General features: G+C 33.8%; 3 protein-coding genes across 9 annotated transcripts in view; 1 reads left to right on the top strand and 2 right to left on the bottom strand.

Moving 5' to 3' along the window:
* LOC135134288 (dynein intermediate chain 2, ciliary) overlaps positions 1–2,705 on the top strand; it is a 92,126-nt gene extending 89,421 nt beyond the window's left edge. For all 3 annotated transcript variants that reach the window (XM_064062925.1, XM_064062923.1, XM_064062924.1), the window contains exons 2-11: positions 32–142; positions 192–396; positions 448–791; positions 841–1,132; positions 1,181–1,342; positions 1,398–1,648; positions 1,700–1,877; positions 1,935–2,163; positions 2,221–2,454; positions 2,506–2,705. In XM_064062925.1, coding sequence (XP_063918995.1) covers positions 32–142; positions 192–396; positions 448–791; positions 841–1,132; positions 1,181–1,342; positions 1,398–1,648; positions 1,700–1,877; positions 1,935–2,163; positions 2,221–2,454; positions 2,506–2,689 — 2,190 coding nt within the window. In that variant the 3' untranslated portion in view covers positions 2,690–2,705. The remainder of the gene's footprint in view (positions 1–31; positions 143–191; positions 397–447; positions 792–840; positions 1,133–1,180; positions 1,343–1,397; positions 1,649–1,699; positions 1,878–1,934; positions 2,164–2,220; positions 2,455–2,505) is intronic.
* A 393-nt stretch (positions 2,706–3,098) lies between these two features.
* Positions 3,099–6,560, bottom strand: LOC135134289 (ribitol 5-phosphate transferase FKRP). The gene is made up of 2 exons (XM_064062926.1): positions 5,653–6,560; positions 3,099–5,601 (listed from the first exon to the last, which is right to left on the bottom strand). The coding sequence occupies exons 1-2, from the start codon at positions 6,388–6,390 to the stop codon at positions 4,819–4,821; spliced, it is 1,521 nt and encodes a 506-aa protein (XP_063918996.1). The 5' UTR covers positions 6,391–6,560; the 3' UTR covers positions 3,099–4,818.
* A 582-nt stretch (positions 6,561–7,142) lies between these two features.
* LOC135133886 (semaphorin-1A) overlaps positions 7,143–18,439 on the bottom strand; it is a 235,366-nt gene continuing 224,069 nt past the window's right edge. For 3 of the 5 annotated variants that reach the window (XM_064062414.1, XM_064062415.1, XM_064062416.1), the window contains exons 9-15: positions 17,387–17,735; positions 17,253–17,335; positions 14,602–14,830; positions 14,265–14,548; positions 13,854–14,064; positions 13,567–13,810; positions 7,143–9,825 (exon numbers count right to left, since the gene is read on the bottom strand). In XM_064062414.1, coding sequence (XP_063918484.1) covers positions 9,760–9,825; positions 13,567–13,810; positions 13,854–14,064; positions 14,265–14,548; positions 14,602–14,830; positions 17,253–17,335; positions 17,387–17,735 — 1,466 coding nt within the window. In that variant the 3' untranslated portion in view covers positions 7,143–9,759. Of the gene's footprint in view, positions 9,826–13,562; positions 13,811–13,853; positions 14,065–14,264; positions 14,549–14,601; positions 14,831–17,252; positions 17,336–17,386; positions 17,736–18,439 lie in introns of all 5 variants that reach the window. The other 2 variants (XM_064062417.1, XM_064062418.1) reach the window with 2 other exon arrangements.

Raw genomic sequence — 18,439 nt, 5'->3', positions numbered from 1 at the left:
ATCATTTCTAACCTAAGTGACAATTTTTCAGAAAAAAGGAAGACCCAGTCAAAGTCGTGTTGACGAAGGAGACGATTTGGAAGAATGGAAAAAATCCAAACAACTTCTGAGACCAAAAGATCAACTGGAGCTAACAGAACCCGTAAGATATCAGCCGTCCCTGTCTTACTCCCAACATAAATTTTGTTTAGGAATTAAAAGACATAATAGCAAGACAACTGGGTACAAATGATCCGCTTATTCCACAAAATTTAATACAATTTAACCACGCTCAAGGAGCGTTTGAACTAATTCCCCCTACCGGCCCTATGATAGTAGTTTACGAAACTCAAGGAACGCAAATTCACAAAGAATCAGAAGAAGCAAAAAAACAAGTAGAAGACCAAGGACTAGATCGTACATTTAATTAATCATGTTTTAAAAATTATTAAATGAATGTATTTACAGCTTCTATTCTTGAAATAACTGATAGTGCAGAAACAATAAAACCTGATGAACTTCAAAATATACCAGAAGAAACGCCTGGTGACGAGGAGACACAAGAAGAAGAATCAGAGAAACCAGAAGTCGACAGTGAAATGACAGAAGAAGACACGGAAAAGGAAACAGAAGTCGGGGAGGGAGAAGGGGAAGGAGAAGGTGAAGGTGAGGGTGAGGGTGATATCGAGGGTGAAGGAGGCAGAGCCGAAGACGAAGAGGAAAAACACCACCACGGCGGCAAACCGAAAAAATTAACCAATCAGTTCAACTTTTGTGAAAGGGCGGCTTTAACGTACAATAATCCTGTGAGAGTAAGTTTTTTAATCACACTTTTGAATAGGTTTACAACTAAATATTAAGGTTCAAGATACACAAACAACTCCACCACCAATGGGAACCTTCTCGGCCAACGTTTTGCAGTGGGTGATTTATGATGCTTATCAAGAAGATTATGCCGCTCAACAGTTAGAAAAAGAGCTTGAACGAGAACGAAAAGAAAAAGAGAAGGCGCCAGTATCACGACATCAAGCCATGACGCGAAAACTTGTCGGTAAGGCTCAATTGAGCGAAGCCGTCCAAGGACGGGTTTTGGAATGTTGGAAAGTCCTAGAAAGAATGGTTAATCAAAACACATTTGACGATATTGCTAAAGGTAATTGGTTTTATCAACCACAATATCGTCTGAATAATCTCATTTTAGACTATCGATACTGGGAAGATCCTTCTGATGAATTCCGAGATGAAGAAGGGACTTTGCTCCCTTTGTGGAAATTTACGTATGACAAGACTAGAAAAAATACTGTTACTGATATTGAATGGAACCCACATTATTACGATCTTTTTGCCGTTTGTTTTGGATTTTGTAAGATTTTAATGTTTCAGCAGATCCGGATGTAATGAAAAACACTACTTTCCAGTGGACTTCATGAAGCCTTTAGATGAAGGGGCTGTGTGTTTGTTCACTTTAAAAAATCCTTCCTTTCCTGAATATATTTGCATGACCGATTCTGCGGTGATGTGCGTAGACACCCACCCAAAATATCCATATATGGTAGTAATAGGATTATACGACGGAAGCGTAAATGTTTACAATGTACAAGCAACCTGCAAACAGCCTGCATTTAGAAGTAACAATGTTACGAACAAACATCGAGGAATAGTTTGGGAAGTAAGTAATCCGAACATAGAAATTCACTTGCCTCACTATAACTCTTAAAAGGTTAAGTGGGCTCCTGATTTACCAGATGGTGAAATGAATTTCTACTCCGTTTCTGAAGATGGAAAAATAAACAACTGGGTCTTGATGCAAAACGACTTAGCTGTAACGACAATAATTACGTTATTTTTGGCAAAAGATGAGGTATTCGGGCCTGATGGGACGAAATTAAAGATGAAAGGTACCCATTTACAGTCACTTTGAAGTAAAAATTGATGTCTATTATGTTATGTCTAAGGATGTGCTTCCTGCGTTAAATTTCATCCGAAGCAGCCCTTAATTTACTTAGTTGGCACAGAAGAGGGTAACATTTACAAGTGTAGCACAGCTTACAGCTCTATGTTTTTATTAACATATCCAGCCCACCACATGCCCGTTTACAGGATAGATTTTAACAGATACAATTCAGATATTTTTATATCGTGCAGTGGTGACTGGAGAATTAAAATATGGGAAGATAATCGTTTGTATGATCTATTCCCATAATTCTTAGCAATACTCTTAGTGTGTATATTTGTTTTGAGGGAACCACTCTTTGTCTTCGATGTAGGCGCCTGCGTAGGAGATGTCAAATGGGCCCCTTATTCTTCAACAGTTTTTGCAGCAGTCACTAATGAGGGAAAAGTTTACGTTTTTGATTTAAACGTAAATAAATACAAACCAATTTGTGTGCAAGCAATAGTATCAAAAAAGAGAAATAAACTGACCAGGATTACATTTAATCCAATCCAACCCATTATCATTGTGGGGGACGACAAGTATATTATAATATTAAAATCAGTAATTTGAATTTACCCCGTATTTTTCAGAGGTTGTATTTCCACGCTTAAATTATCACCCAATTTACGGATTCCTTGTAAAGCCCCAAAGAAACAACAGCATCTAGATCAGTGGACTCTCCAGTGTATGAAATTAGATAAATTATTATCACTAGTCAGGGAGCCAGCAACGTTAGACATTCCGGAGGATACAGCAGAGTCAATAGAATCTTGAACAGACGTACTTTAATCTATAAACTTTATTAACATTGAATAAAGTTCTACATAAATATCTAAACAATATTTTTTCTTAACACAATAACAATTTGGCACGTTATGACGTAACAGAAAAATATATTTTAAAATATTGAGCAACATAGTATGTACTATAGACAAACATTTGTAATTTAATGGATGAAAATTTCTCACAGATGACACAACTAGCTAACAGGTACAAAATTCTCAGCATAGCAAATTCTAATAAGTATCTAAAGCAGATACTCGGTTTAAACGTAAGCGTAATACATACAACATTTTAAAAAATGCTTAAAAAATAGACTACAACAGTTCAGCATGCACGATCCATTAAGTTGTATGCAAATTTATTTTAATATATTTATACTAGAAATTTTTTCAAAACTGTACAAAGAATTTTCACAAGTTTTTTGCAAACACATCCATGTTTTGCCTACGTAACATGAAGATCTTTTTAGTTTTGCTAAAATTTGTGCGTAGGGTGTTTCATAGGAATTATTTTCAGGAAGTGGTATTACACGCCCATACATTTAGCTATTTTCCAATAAGTTGAAACCAGATCTTTTTTTATTCTACGAACAATGTATACAAAATTAAACACGAAAATCTGGTACTATTTAAATTAAGCTTACGGAATTTTGTTGTTGGATTTTCGGTGGGAAATGTACCTAACGCTTTTTAATTAAAATTTTACCTTACAATCGAAGTAATCTGTTGCTGTCTAGTGAAAGTTGTAAATTGTATAGTAAACTCATTTGACTTGTACCTAGTAAAACGCTACACCCCTATTAACACGGACAATTATTGTCCGCTACAAGTCAACTGGGTTTACTATAATTGTAAACAAACTCATACCGACGAAATAAAAAAAAACAACTCTTGGAGTTCAACTCATTAATGTTATTGGAGTTTAGATTTTCCACAATATTTACAATGAAAACTACACATGGCAGCCTTATAATTTTCCTATTCCGCTATAAGGTCACATGACTTTTTTGCTTGATTACTGATACACAACGCATCAGTGTTAATTTTTTTATTAATTTTACCTTATTAGATTAGTCACGTCAACAATAAAATTAATAAACCCTCAAAATTTATTGTACCAGTTTTGAAATTGTACTGTTTAAAACTGAATCGTCTATTATTTTCTATAATTTTTATGCATAATTTTCGGCAACTAATTTCTTTTTTGTATTTCAATTACAAACTATACCAAGGCCAATCTGTTTTATTTGGGTGTTGCTTTTGCTAAAATGTTTTTTTACATTCTACTAAATAATAAGCAGCAGAATATTCTTTGGGCACAAGCACACTATTATCAGGAGATTATTTTGAATGGAGTAAAGTGAGTTTACTGAAACGTTATACATTTTTTTAAAGCATGTTAGAAATAATTTCTACACTGTAATTATTACTACAATTTTTTTTACGAATATTTGAAAATAAATGTATCGGTTTTTGAACCACTAACTTTTCAAGAGTTTTAATGTTATTTTGAACCCTCCCTCAGACTTAGGTACCGTTTCTATATACAGGGAGGTGATTCCCTATTTTCTCACTACTGTGATCTTCAAAAAAATCAAAACAAAAACTATATTAAAGCAGATACAATTAATTTTTTTTTATTAATGCAAACTAAAATTATTCAGTTTTTATTTCCAATTTTATTTTGACTTCAAGAACTCTGAAATTTTTCAGGTAATTATGAAATTCAATTTCAGTGGCATTACATTTTTTCCTTAGCTCCTGTTTATTCTTGAATGTTATAAAATATTTCAGTTGTGTGAATAAAGTATGTATCAAGGCTAAAACGGCCATTTATATTTAATTGACCTCAAACTTTTTACTTTCTAAGAGCACAGTAATGAGAAAAATATTAAAGATAACAATTTGTGCGGTTTTAAGAAATTATCTCTAAAAAAAATATTTCAAATTTCACGGTTTATCCACTATATTACATACCATACTTTTGTAGGTCATGCCTATACAATATACATTATAGTTAATTCTAATCAACTTAGAAAAGGGGTAACCCAAAAATTAATAAATCACTTTTAAAAATAATCACAGGGTACACTACTTTATACTTTATCACAAAATACTTAGTTAAGGAAATGGAAGTCTGCTAGGATTAGGATATTCAGGATTTTCAATAGCACCCTTTCCAAATTTTAACTCCAAAAAATCTCTAATATTATTTGGACTTGGTACCTGGCGTCCTATAAATTCAATACTTGACATTGGATGAAGGAAATTGTCAGGAAACTCCATATTCTTATGGCTGGTGTACCACGCATCCTTTGTCATGGTTCCATTTTTACAATAAAATGGAAACAAATTCACATATATCTTATTAGTCTTACTATAATTAATCCGATAAAAGTTCCCTCCTGTAGCTTTTTCCCACAAAAAGCCTTTTGAATCAACAACTGGCTTATCTTGGGCTTTGGTTAGCCATGGACTTCTTAAAAGGTCATCACGATTGAAGCCTATATCCACATCATGGTCCCATGGCAAAATATCTCCACTTCTCATAGCACCTAGTAAACTTCCTGCTTCTAACCAGTAACGAATTCCAGCTTCATCTAAACTATTAAATACATGTTTTGCTGTTTTTCTGAGATTAGAAAGACAACACGGAGGTGTCCATTTCCCTTCAAATAAATATGAAGGCATTAGATCCAATATGGGGCCAAAGCAGCGAGGAGTTTCTCTAGTGCAACCATACCACTCTGTGGCCCCTGTTTCTCTGACTACTTGTTTTAATTGGAAAAGTGTGTACAGATTTTTAAGTCTACTTGCATTGACTTGTTTCTGCTTCCATTGTGCATGATGTGACCTTAAAACTGGTTTTCCTTCTTGAAATGAGGGACTTTTCAAAATATTTATCTAAAAGTAAACAAGATAGAATCAAGACGCCACCTACTAATAATTTTTTACCTTTATAAGCAAGGGTGCCGTTTGTATATATAACGAATGGGGAAATGGTAAAATAAATGGATCTGACAATTTCTTCAAAATTTCTGTTTCCATTAAAATCAAATGTTTCCCTGTGACGCCATCACAAACGGTGCCTTTTATCAGACTGTATTTCAGCGTCCACTCGCGAATATTGACGTTAATTCGAAGACATCCTAAGTCCTTTTTATTTGAAGTAGGAACTACAATTATGTTTTCTGGTTGCTTAGAGAGTTCTGCAATCATATACTGCAGATTTTGTCTGGAAGAAATTCTAGTCGAGTCTGGCACAAAAAGCACATATTTTGTTTTGATTTGTAATACTGGATGTCGTTCAATGTATGGAACTTTTAGACTCGGTGACAAATTAACAGTTTTTAAATTTCTAAAGCTGCCATTTTTTAAATTAATATCGAGGGGCGGATAAGGAGACGAATCATACACTATCATCAACTGAATATTTGGAAATACATTTAAGAAAGACTGCACAGTGGCAGCTACATCATTTTCAAATGATTCAAATTCTCGTATGATGATTGTTACTAATTTGCTAATATGTTTCGTAGGTGATTTTGTACTGGTCTTAACTGTAGGGACTGTGTAATACGATTTAAAACCTCCAAAGGAAACGAACAAACGTAAACTGTAGTAAATCACAATAATATTGGCGAACACAACAACAAATGCAATTAAACGTGCTAACTTTATACGCATAATCATTTAGGTCACTCAGTTTATTGTAATACTATTTTTATATTGTTTACTTCCATGGTGAAGCCAACACTCTTTTTCGTCATGGTAAAATCTATAGCAAAAATTAATTAATGCGGTTAAAGTGTTTTGACACAAAACGCTGCTAACGACTTTGACATTGAAATGACAGTCGTTTGACAGATGCGACCATGATGACCTTGCTCAACAAGTTGCATTTTCTGCTGTCAAATCACCCGAGACAAATTCCATTCCAAATCAATATGTCGATGGGGGAGACAACTGTTAAATAAATATTTGATTTGCATTTTTGCAACTATTTTATTATCAATTGAAAGTATAGGGCAAATCATCGATTCACTGGGCGATAAACATAATTGTACTCAAGTCATTCTGTGAAAAGATTTAGCATGTCTGTGATTGAACCACACTGATATATTAAAAGAAGACAAATGTAAAAGCAACAGTAGCGGACAATTTTCAAAATAATTTTTAATAAAACAATAAGTGTGCTACAAGGAAAACTGGTACAAGTTTAATCAATTTTATTAAATAAATAAAAATAACTGGACTTGACTAATGATCTGGTTGTCAAAAAAATCCTTCAATGTCATTGCCATTGTGGTTCTAGCCGAATGCGCTGTAGTGTCGTCTTGTCGAAAATAACCTACTTCCATTTCACCATCGTGAAGTTTATCTAGCAGTGGTTAGGTCAGGCGTCAGGTCAGGTCAGAAATTGTTACTCAAAATAAAACTAGAAATATTTACTTGTTTCTTTTATTTCTATTCAAAGAATACATTGTGTTGTCTAAAGTCAATATCATTAAATGGGTATGTTACATTTTGCCCAGAATATTTAATGTACAAAGAGGTTTCAAAATGAGAAGGTATAAAATCTTTAAGTATATTAGGTACTTCTCAGAAGTAAAAATTAAGGACCAATTTTTCTATACAACAAACAATATTCGTAACTAATGTTCTGGACAAACTGTTAATTGTTTTATTAAATATAGTACATCTGCGAAAGGCTTATTATTATATAATTACAACTGTCGTTCGCAGCGCCGTTTTTTTAAAATCTATCTTTAGAATTGTAATCGGTTTCCAGTTTAACATACTCTCTAAGACATATTGACAAAGTATTTAAATATTTTTTTTTGTCAGACAAAGTTAAGTATTAAATATCTCATTTGTATCGAATATGGAATGTTTAAATATATAACTGTTTGCATGACGTAACGATGTTTATATAATATGCTAAAGGCTTTCTTAGGCAAACATCCAGACAAGTCAGACTGGAATCAGTACGAACTGCAGACATACAATTTGCAAATATACTTATCAACTAACTAGAACTATATTACTCTATTATCATAATTATATTGTAATGTTTAAAAAACTGGCTGCAGCCTTACAAGATACAAAATGCTTGCACAGCAATATTGCAGATATCTGCACTAGGGGCTGGGCATATCCCTCTGAAGGAAGCAAGTTATTATTTGATAATCAATTATTAGAATTCACTTTACACTATTTCTAGGTAAACTGTTACCAAATAAATAAAGTTGCAAATTGATGCCCAAAAAAATTTTGTTCCATATCTCCAAATAAAAATCTAGCGCTAATATCTATAAAATATCTGAGTGCCAAAGTTCTGTAATATTTAAATATTCAACTTGACTAGGTATACTATATTATTAAAATTCTATCTACAACTTTATACAATTTTGGAAATACAGATACTGAATATAATAATTTATTGGAATATCTTATTAGGTATATTATTAATACACAAAAGAAAAACAATGTTATTGCAATTTTTTGTTGTTTTTGATATTAAAATAATTGTTTTGGTATTATAAACGTGATAAAATATTTACAAATCTAAACAAAAAATTGCAACAATTTCTACAAAAACATGACTTCTGTATTCAATCACAATATCATGTATGCACAAGTTTGATACAAAATTCTCTTCAATGTGACTTTGTGTTACAAATTTTATTAACAAATTGACTGAGTTTGGTTAAGAAGTAGCAGTAACGTAAAAATATATAAAAAAATAAATCAACAACACAATTGGTGTTTTACTTACTAATGATAGGTGGTAATTCTAGAGGATATAAAATAGTTGAGCAACGATAAAAATAAACATTATTTAATCGAGATTAAAATAATTAAATAACAAAATAATAACAATGACTAATATGCTATTTTCGCTGAGACCTACAGGTTAAATGAGAATTTTAATAAAACGAATTAACTAGTCGATTATATCTGTATATCGACGTTCACGAGCTTAGCTAAGCTTGTTAGGAAGTTTGTACTGTGATAATGCGCACAAAACCTAAAAACAAATAATAAAAAAAATAGCTTTACTGTCTAAACTTGGACACGGAGTATTATATATTTCAGTCTTATGTACATTACTATATGCGACAATTTATTGTTTATAAAATAGCTTAATTTCGAAAGAAACGAAGTCGCCATGAAACTAAAACTTACTTGTCCCACTTTGTAACCTTATTCACTTCAATCGTCACGAAATGAGCTTTGGAAAGATTATGTGCAAGTATGTAACAAAGTGGGCAGTGTTATAATAATAAAATATGGAGATATACAATAACAAAGATACAGATGGAACAACATTATAGCTAAAGAATATACAATCTAATCACAATGTTGCTAAATCATAACAATCTATCTTTACGGACATTCTTACCTAACACATTCATAAGAAGCACTTATTAATCATGAAAATACGTAAACGAGTCTATCTGTCTAAGACACTGCCCTAAGTCTACACTAGCGCACCTTCTAATTTTGAATTTTATCCATTTCACACGATAAGTGTAAACTACGTGGCTATCTTTACTCCATTCTAACATCATAGTCTCGTTCATCCAACCCACGTTTATAGGTCTTACCATCCAACATAAAGGAATTTTTACACTTTTTTCCCTTATTATTTTGCATATAAAAATGTGTACATTCCATTTCGGAACAAGCAATAACAAACTGGGTCGTTTTATTTATATATTCAACACTCTGAAACAAGAGAACAACCGTTTACGTATAGTTAATTATTGATTTTTATCAAGTTTTACACATTGAACGAGATCTTAGAAAAAGATTTTTTTGGTTTTCCTAGATGTTGGATGGCACGCACCTGGCTTGTACGAATGCATAATCCGTATAAGGCGGCTAAGCCCTATAGATGTAAGAGGCAGTGCGGGGAGGTGTTGGCGATGGCGATGAGGAGGGCGGCGAAGGGGAACTGGAGGATCCACTGCTCGTTGGCAATGCACTGTGCCCCGAACGTGGTGGGCGCGGCCGTCCCAAACTTCGTGCACCCACTCCGCCCTCCTCACTGTTTTCTCAGAGGTATACCTTCTTTACACTGCGAGTTGTTGCAAAGCCATCACCCCGTCTATAGTTATCACCCTGGAACAAAACAAACTACTTTGAAGTTTAATGTCGGTTTGCGTACCCCCTCAAAAATATCCAACACTTCGTTGTCAAATCCTACGGAAACATTTTTAGATTTGGATGAGCTAGTTTATGTAGGTAGATAGTCTTGCTGATGACTGGGTACCTTCCTATTATCATCATTATTTTTAATCGGTCATAGCAATAAATATAGGTATCCCGAAAAGCAGCAGACTTGACACAAAATGCAAAGACACTACACCCTCAGCAGAATGTTTAAAAATACTATAAGAAGAGTGAAGAATACATTTTTAAATACTTCTACATACTAAAGCATGTGCAAAAATATACAGTTGTTGAGTACTGCCACTGATTTTAAGAATATCAAGTTCTGTGAATATAAAAAAAACATGTAGGGTAACCTAGCTCAGTTCAGTTAAACCTTTGAAAAGTAAAGTGGTCTTCGAATCTTGTAATGACTGACTTTCATCTTTGTCGCACTACGTTTTCACAAGTATTTACAGCTGATGTCATAAATTTCAGACTTTTGCTCTGGCCGTACTGTATCGATCGGGTTGTTAAGAAGATTTTATAAACTTGACATATAAATGTAAATCACTTATACCAGGTCCCGTGAAAACTTTTTTTAAGTGCTTCCAGGGTGAAGGTAAAAATAGGAGTGAAATCGAAATGGGTCTCTTTGACTTGTCACTTTAATAAATCGGACCAAGTATCTGTTTCTCGAACTTAAGCTTAATAATAAATCTTGACGTTTGGCTTGGTTGCGTTTGTAATCATTCCGACCTCTTTACCGTACCTCATTTACATAAGAAGTCAGGAATCTGTAATAATGTAGCAACCTATTATTATTTCTAGTTACAAGTGTCTAAAAATGATAGTTCGCAATCGTTTTCTCTTTCGTATGTGAAGTGTAATTACTTTTATTTGTGTCGAAAATAGTAAAATATGTTGGCCACGTTCCAGTTTTCCTCAAATCGTTTTCAAACTGGGTCACAAAAAGATCAAATATAAAACAAAACGATTATCCATTGATGTTTTCCGTTCAAGTGAAAAATGTTTGGTTTCACACAGGCATTTATCAACTGAATATGTTTAACCTGAATCAACAACTGTTAAATACATATTAAGTGTACGTATAGGATTGGTATGTACAAAGGAACCGTGAAAAACAGATACTTAATTGTTGTTGAATTTAATACTTAGCTCGAGATTTTAGAAAACTTTACTCGCTCAAAAGATATAGTGGTTTTATAACTAATACCACTAACATAAGACCGTCCTTGTTTAGAAGAAACCAAATACAACAAAGTGCCGCTATTTAAGTTTGGGATGGTGTTACAAATTTGCATCTAATAAGCCGTTGACCAGGTAGGAACGGACTCAAAGTCGTAAAACTATTATATCTCTTGAGCAAGTATACACTAAAATAATGGAACCCGCTTCTTACCTATATTACAATAATCTTGGAGATGAACGAAATTTGTCTTAATCTTTAAATATTGTGAACGCTGATTTTCAACAATGTAACAGCATGATTCAGATTTTCTTTTGAATAGGCGTTTGCCCCGTAAATCGGAGTCAATTTGAATTGGATGAGTCATGTTACAAAAATTGAATCAAAATTTTAATCTAACGTAACATCTGGATTGAAGTTGCAAACTATATTTTTAACCCGCATAAAGTAGGAGGATCAAAGGAAAAATCGTGAAATTCTGAAATTAGCGGTAAAGATTCTACAAAATAATACATCTCATTAATACTCATTATTGCACTCCTCGTATAAGTGTAAATTTCTAGAGGCTTTAGGATCTCAAGAAATGCGTAAAAATATTGAGAACAGAATACTGATGATGATCCTACAACCGATTTCTTTCTACCAAATCTCGTGTGGAGTGTGAGTCTAAGAGTTTCGTTTTAGATTTCCGAACGAGGTTAATCTTCTTAGCAGAAGCTATTGACAGTTTACGGGTTCTTTTTAACTGGTATCTATTCGCCCTATTTGTTGGTTGCTACTATTACTGATGTAAATTAGTGAAAGCTGTAATAGGTCTTTACTGATTAAGAACGAGGCTTTCGTTTTAATTAATTTTTAGGGACCGACCATAAATTTACATTTACGTTCCTTACCAGTAACTTAAAAGTAAGTTCCATGTGATCCTTCTGTGAACGTAGTAAAAAGCAAAGGTGTATAAATATTAGGGATGTACCGACTAGTGGCCGACCGGTCGGATAAGCCGACTATTCGGCCGTTTTTCATCGTCGGCTGGCAGTCGGCGACTGGTCGGCTAAACAGCCGATCGGTCGGCTTTGTTTTATTAAAATTGAAATAGTATATAAAACAATTAAACTCGGTTTACAGAACCTCAATTAAATATTTAATTGCGATTTAATTTTTAACACCGCGTCAAAGTACTATGTGATCGACTCTGCGCCAATCAGACGTCGCTAATGGCCTTGTTAAATGTGCAATCAACTTAATCTCAGTTAAAATATTGTATAAACTGGCCCTAAATTGTGATATTCTTTATTTTTGTACTGAGTTACTAAAAAAAATTAAATGTCAAAATTATCCAAACAAATTTAACACATTTTTTGGAAAACAAAGGAACTTTAGTTATTCCTTGTATTAAAATAAAACAAATTTTTACGGTAGTCAGAGAAATATAAAAAAAACACACTGTATGTCGCATTTATAAACCGGTTTTAGCAAAGCCGAACAGTCGGCCGACTAGTCGGTTTTTACTGGCCGAACAATCGGCTAGTCGGTTAGTCGGCCAGACCTACAGTCGGTACATCTCTAATAAATATATTACTTGTGAATGCGTTATCTATTTGTGATATACAAGATTCTGGTTCTGTTCGTAATTGAGGATCAATTATTTTAACCTTCTGAGGAAAAATATCTCGAAAAATCATCATAAACAACGAATTTTGCCGAATAAAAAATTGTACCTTGACGATGATCAATTAGAGACAATTTTTCAAGAATAACTCGCTTTTTTGAGGAAGCAAAATTTGTTTAAAAAATGCATCCTACTGTAAATCTGTTTTGAGATTACAAATGAAAGTATACTCCTACGTCCACTGCAATTCTCTTCTAAGCTTCGGTTTTCATATTTTGTAAATTCAATGAATCACTTCACTATTTTATTTTTACAACACAATTAAAACTGAGCTTTGGTGAAGATGCTGTCTCCAAAAATAGACGAAGCGCTTCCATTCGCTTGTAAATCAAATAGTTTTACTTTTGACACAAAATCATCACTGAAGATAAACATAAAATAACCAAATTTTTAACGAAAACAAATTCTCATTAAGTTAATAAATGTTTGCATTAACATTGACGAAACAACACCGTGAGAAGACCTATAAAAAGAACGGATATGAAAGTTAGTTTAGTTGTTGTTGACTCTTTTGAGTGTTTGTTAACACTGATGAGTCGCAATAATTTTGTACTCATTCTAAGGTAAGAAAGCAATTTTTTTACGTTTGAAAAATTTAAACAACTTTTTTGATATACTTGATACAATAGTAGCTTTTTAAAACGTTGTCTTTTTTAATAAAAAAAAAAAAAACACGATGGCCCATTGGGTCAGTAAACAGAAGCAAAACAATTTTGTCCTAATGGCACTCAGGTCGGTGGTTACCGGTATTAATTTGCGTGTACCCAGAAATCTCATCAACTACAATTTTTCCACAACATCAAGATAAAAGACTGTAATCGAACATACCCACCTGATGTGAGCGTAGGGTGCCGAAATTATCCCGTCCTCGGTAATTATCCCGGCCATTGTAGCCGGCATCAGTCTGAAATTGGAAGAGGGTCTCAGCATTATTTTGATGAGGTCCCTTTCGAAGCGTGTTCTTTGGCGAATGTAATTTAGGAGGTGGTTGCGGTACCAATACGGGTTCCGCATACGTCACCTCCTCTTGAGGGAGCAACTTCGGCTCCGCTTGTATCCTGAAAAGCGGTAAAGAACTAAATAATGCGTTATTTTCTAGCGTCTTTCGTTGATTCATACCTGTTCATGTTCTGACGTTGCTCAAAATATTCGTATTCTGTGTCAGGATACGGTAAATTATCATCTTCATCTTTGTGACATTTTCTTCCGCACAGATATCCGGCGATAAAGCCGACTACCAAAGCGGACACGGCACCGGCCACCACGGCCATGATTAACGTTTCCACTGAATACTGTGCTGGTAGGGTATCTGCAGCGGAAACAGCAGGATCTAAAAGTAAACATAAATCATTGGTTAAAATATATGTCGCTATGTACGCATAGATACTCCTTCTGTCGCTATTTATGATGTGTACGTCAACATTTTCGAAAACAATATAACAACCAGCAGATTTGTTGTATTTGTGAAAATGTAAAAGTGGCTCAATGTTAAACCTAGTATCACCGGCCCAAAAATATTTTATTACTCACCGCTGCTTTCGTAATTTTCATCTGGAACGATATTAATCACTTGACCATCAGGCTGATCTTTAATCGGCTGATGACCTTGGTTAGATTTGGGCAGATTTGCGCTCAACCCTCCAACGGATGAAGCGTCTTTGACTAATTTTGATGGAGGACACGCTGAATGTTGCCCTGTGGCAACACTCTGGAAGAAATAACTTTCCTCACCCCATCGTCCAGATCCGTGCGACCTGCACTTTCCCTGGACTTTATCCCAGGCACAATATGGATCTTGAAGTGCGACACATTCGCTAGAAAAAATATTTGTTTGGCACACATTTGGATCACTTCTGGGAAGCCTTACCTGCAACTCGATATTTTGTTGCTGTCACACCTATGTAAGCGAAGAGATTGCACTTCTCCATCGGATATGACGACAAGACGGCCCTCTTGTCGGGAATTTCTTACAACCTTAATTCCTCTAACAGGCACATGTACGGGGAAAACTTGGATTTCTTCAATCACGACGGGTCGAACTCCGTGCCGTGTTTCAGCCGAAAGGCCGTTCACAGCCTTGATGATTTTACCGTTGTCTGTTAAAAGTCGCACAGAAATTAACGGGATTTTAGAAACTGAATAATATAATTTTATTCAGATGTTGTTAAATATTTATACTTTTAGAACAAGTTGCTGAAATAATACGCAAGTACTGAAATGAATAGGATGAATTAATAAAATGTTACTTTTTCATATTTTCATCCGTTTTTGAAATAAAAGAACTAAGGGGATTACGACGTTCATTTCAAATGATGAATACATTTTTTACTTTTGAAGCGTAAGCTAGGGAGGAATAGCTAATTTATCTTTTCTCGCCGTTTCATAGCTCCGACAATATGAAAAAGTAGGTCTCCCGTTTTGTTTGTCGTTTGTTGGCGATTTAATTAGGTAAGTAATAATATGCTTCTAGACCTTTGTTTTATTAGTATACCCTTATTTATTACACTTTTATTAGAGACTATAAAACTCATTGTTCTGAAAGTTTGTGCGCGTTTGAATTAAAATTGATCAGTTCATCTTATCAAAAACTCGCTGACGTCGTTTCACATTTTACAAAGTCAATCTCTTTTGAATGCCTAGAAAAGCATGTTTTCCTTTCTGTATGTGTAGTGTCTTTAAACACTCCTATTTTTTTAAATACATATTTACACAAATGTTAAAAAAAATATGAATGAAGCAATTTATTTTAATTATTAATTCGAAAACAGTTTATCTCATTTCTCTGAAATTATAGTAATATTGTGCTGTTATTAACATGCTCCTTGTCCTTAATTTAATAATCCGTTTCCTATTTTAATTTTAATTATAGGGGTTACACAATTTTTTACATAGTAAAATAATGAATTTTTTGGACGCATTTTTGACAAAAAAAAATCGTACAATCTATGAGTAAACATTTTTTCTACGACACATTTTCAAGATTACGGTTTTGTAATTTTAAGTACGCCATTTTCAATTTAAGAAAAAATATTTTAAATTACAACCTTAAAAGTTATATGTTGTGGGTTATCAAGATGTTAAATTTTGCACTTTAAAACTCTGTAATGATTTATCTAGAGTGATAGAAAATAAATAAATATAACGCCAAGTTTCGTAATATAACAGTCCAATTTTTTTATTAAGTAGTTATATTTGATGCGGTTTAATTAATAATAATAACCCAAGGCAGCAATTTGTTTGGCAAATGAAATTTGATCACAATCATGGGAAAAGAAGATACGTTCTTGTTAAGGGTATAAAAAAGCTTCAAACGAACTTGCTTTAAAGGATCTCAAAGAATCGAATTTACGTAATAATCAACTAATTAATAATTAGTAAAAAAATTATTTTCATCTTGAAGGTATAGAATTTATTATTACACATCAGGTGGCGAGCTGGTTTTTATTTATATTTATTAAACCAATAAAAAAAATATATAAGAAGAGGCTTTCAAAGCAATCTTGTTTTGTGTTTATTTTGTAATGAATTGAATTTTATTTCACATGGCTATTTCGTAAATTATATTATTAAAGGTGAATTTTGTTCTTTTCATATTTAAGAACTAAATAAAGATCAAGAAAGTTTAATGGTGGTTTTGGAACTATTTTTTATTTTATCCAACTTTTTCTTTGAAAAGTTTGCTGTGAAATTATAATTAATAACAGAGTTCTCAGAGTAGGCTACGGAAATATTTTTCATTTTTTTTATTAAAGTGGTAAACCTTACAAAAGTCAATGTCGACGTCAACAAATCGAAGATGTTAAAGTCACAATGGAAGGCCACGATTTGAATGATTTAATGTTGGGACAGCGAATTTAAAATGAACTTTTTGCTGCCATGGAATCGTCCTTCGCAGTTTTCGCCCCTTTACCCTTTTAGTTTGAAAACAAACATAACCTTATTTGAAATTTGATTTGACAAGTTTTGATTTTACCGCATAAGATGCAATAGAAAAAATGAAAAATATTTCCATAGCCTACCTTACTTGAAAATTTTTTGAACACCTGTTATATAAATAAAATTAATTCACTTCAGCAATATTTCTCAGTATACATTTATACTGACATATATATAATATGGAAACTCCTTTAGTTCTTGGAGCAAGTTAATTTGACAATAATTTTTGACTTGTATGGTTATTATTCATCGCAATGATAAGATAAATAGTGATGAAAGGTTTGTATTGTTGAATACGATAACACTAAAATTCTCGGCATGTCTTCTTAATGGCAGCATTCTTTGCCGTCACAAAACAAAAAGGCAACAGACTTAAATGGTACAATATCCGCAAGAACGAGTTCAATTGTGCGTGCAGTGTACGTTTATCAAGTGCAATTGCCGTTAGAAAATACAGTTGGTTAAAGTTTTAAGATTACTTAACAGTTCTGACAAGTTTAATCCGTTTTAATCGCAGCTTTCATATAACGTTAATTAGTCTATACGGCAAGTACAGAAGCAAGTCAAGTTTCCCGTAATTACCTGTTCCAATAAAAAGTACGTCGTAGGTTTTCCCACCGGGCACTTTAACTTGTGGATCAACGGCGATTTGGGTGAAGCGATAACTGTAAGGAAAACATTATAAAATCGAACGGCCAGACCGTAGACGAGCTTACTGGAAAATCGTCCTGATAACGATCGGCTGTCCAAAGAAGGACGGGACGCTTTCGTCCATCAGCGAATGTGTTTTGATGAAATTGAGGGTGAGATCGGGCAACGTTCGGCTGTCGTTGTGACATTGTCCAGGTCTCGGATCAGGCACTTTCGAGCTTTGCACAGGCAGCCAATTGGAATTTATGGCCGACTGTTCCTTGAAGTTGCCTTCAAAAGTATCCGTGATGTCCTGCAGACTGAAGGCGCACACGGCACTGCCGGATATGCTGTTCGGCGGTGTTGTGAACGTGCCGTAGATCAATTGGGCGGAAACATCGCCGTATTGGCCCTCGATCAGCTCAGTCGTTGACTCTGCAACCGTTTAAATAAAATTAATGAGTCCGAAATAACAGCAGCCGCTGCTCGAAGGCAACTTGACAAACGGAAAACTTTGCACTTCTAAGCCGAGATTTACTTCTTTTTTATTCTTAGAAGTAATTCGCCGGTTATGATGGGGCCATTCCGGTGAATGTTAAAGGAGTAAATTGCTCCAGTGTTGTTTGCGTGATTTTCAAAATTATAAAAGCGTATAAACTTTCAGTTGCCTGAATATAAAATCTTTTATTAAAAAGTTGTCTCCAAGTCATTCCGGTTTAAAACTTTCCGCATTTCTGCTGCTACTAACACAGAGAATACACACTTTCATAAATAAAGTCACTGACACGAGTGTGTGTAGGAAACGTCTGTTTAAATAAATACCGAAAATGTCACAGCGTTCGAGAAACATAAATTTTTGATTTAGAACACTCTTTAATAAATTAGTTTCTCTGACAATCATTCGACAGAAAATTCTAAAAAAGAACGCGTAAATCAAAGAAAGTGGCTTTTGATAACTTCTCTATAATACATTGTTTGTAAGCTTGTAATACTGGATAAAGGTTTTTTGTGTCTGAAGTTTCGAAATCATGTACAGGTTGTGTCACTAAGCACGCATTCCTCGATGTCTCATTAATTATAATAATTATTAAAGATAGAAAATAAGTCAGTTTTTTTTAATTGATTGTATACATGAATAG

The sequence above is a fragment of the Zophobas morio genome, unplaced genomic scaffold (assembly GCF_036711695.1).
Source record: "Zophobas morio isolate AGI-343-1 ecotype UQ-CSIRO unplaced genomic scaffold, CSIRO_AGI_Zmor_V1 ptg000023l, whole genome shotgun sequence".
Taxonomy (NCBI): Eukaryota; Metazoa; Arthropoda; class Insecta; order Coleoptera; family Tenebrionidae; genus Zophobas; species Zophobas morio.
This window is presented reverse-complemented; position numbering and strand designations above follow the sequence as displayed.

Bases quoted from the DNA above. Each gene is read 5' to 3' on its own strand.
- LOC135134289 (XM_064062926.1), bottom strand. From the start codon at position 6,390: ATGATTATGCGTATAAAGTTAGCACGTTTAATTGCATTTGTTGTTGTG. The intron at 5,602-5,652 runs GTAAAAAATTAT...GTTTACTTTTAG, and splicing joins CGGCACCCTTGCTTATAAAG to ATAAATATTTTGAAAAGTCC.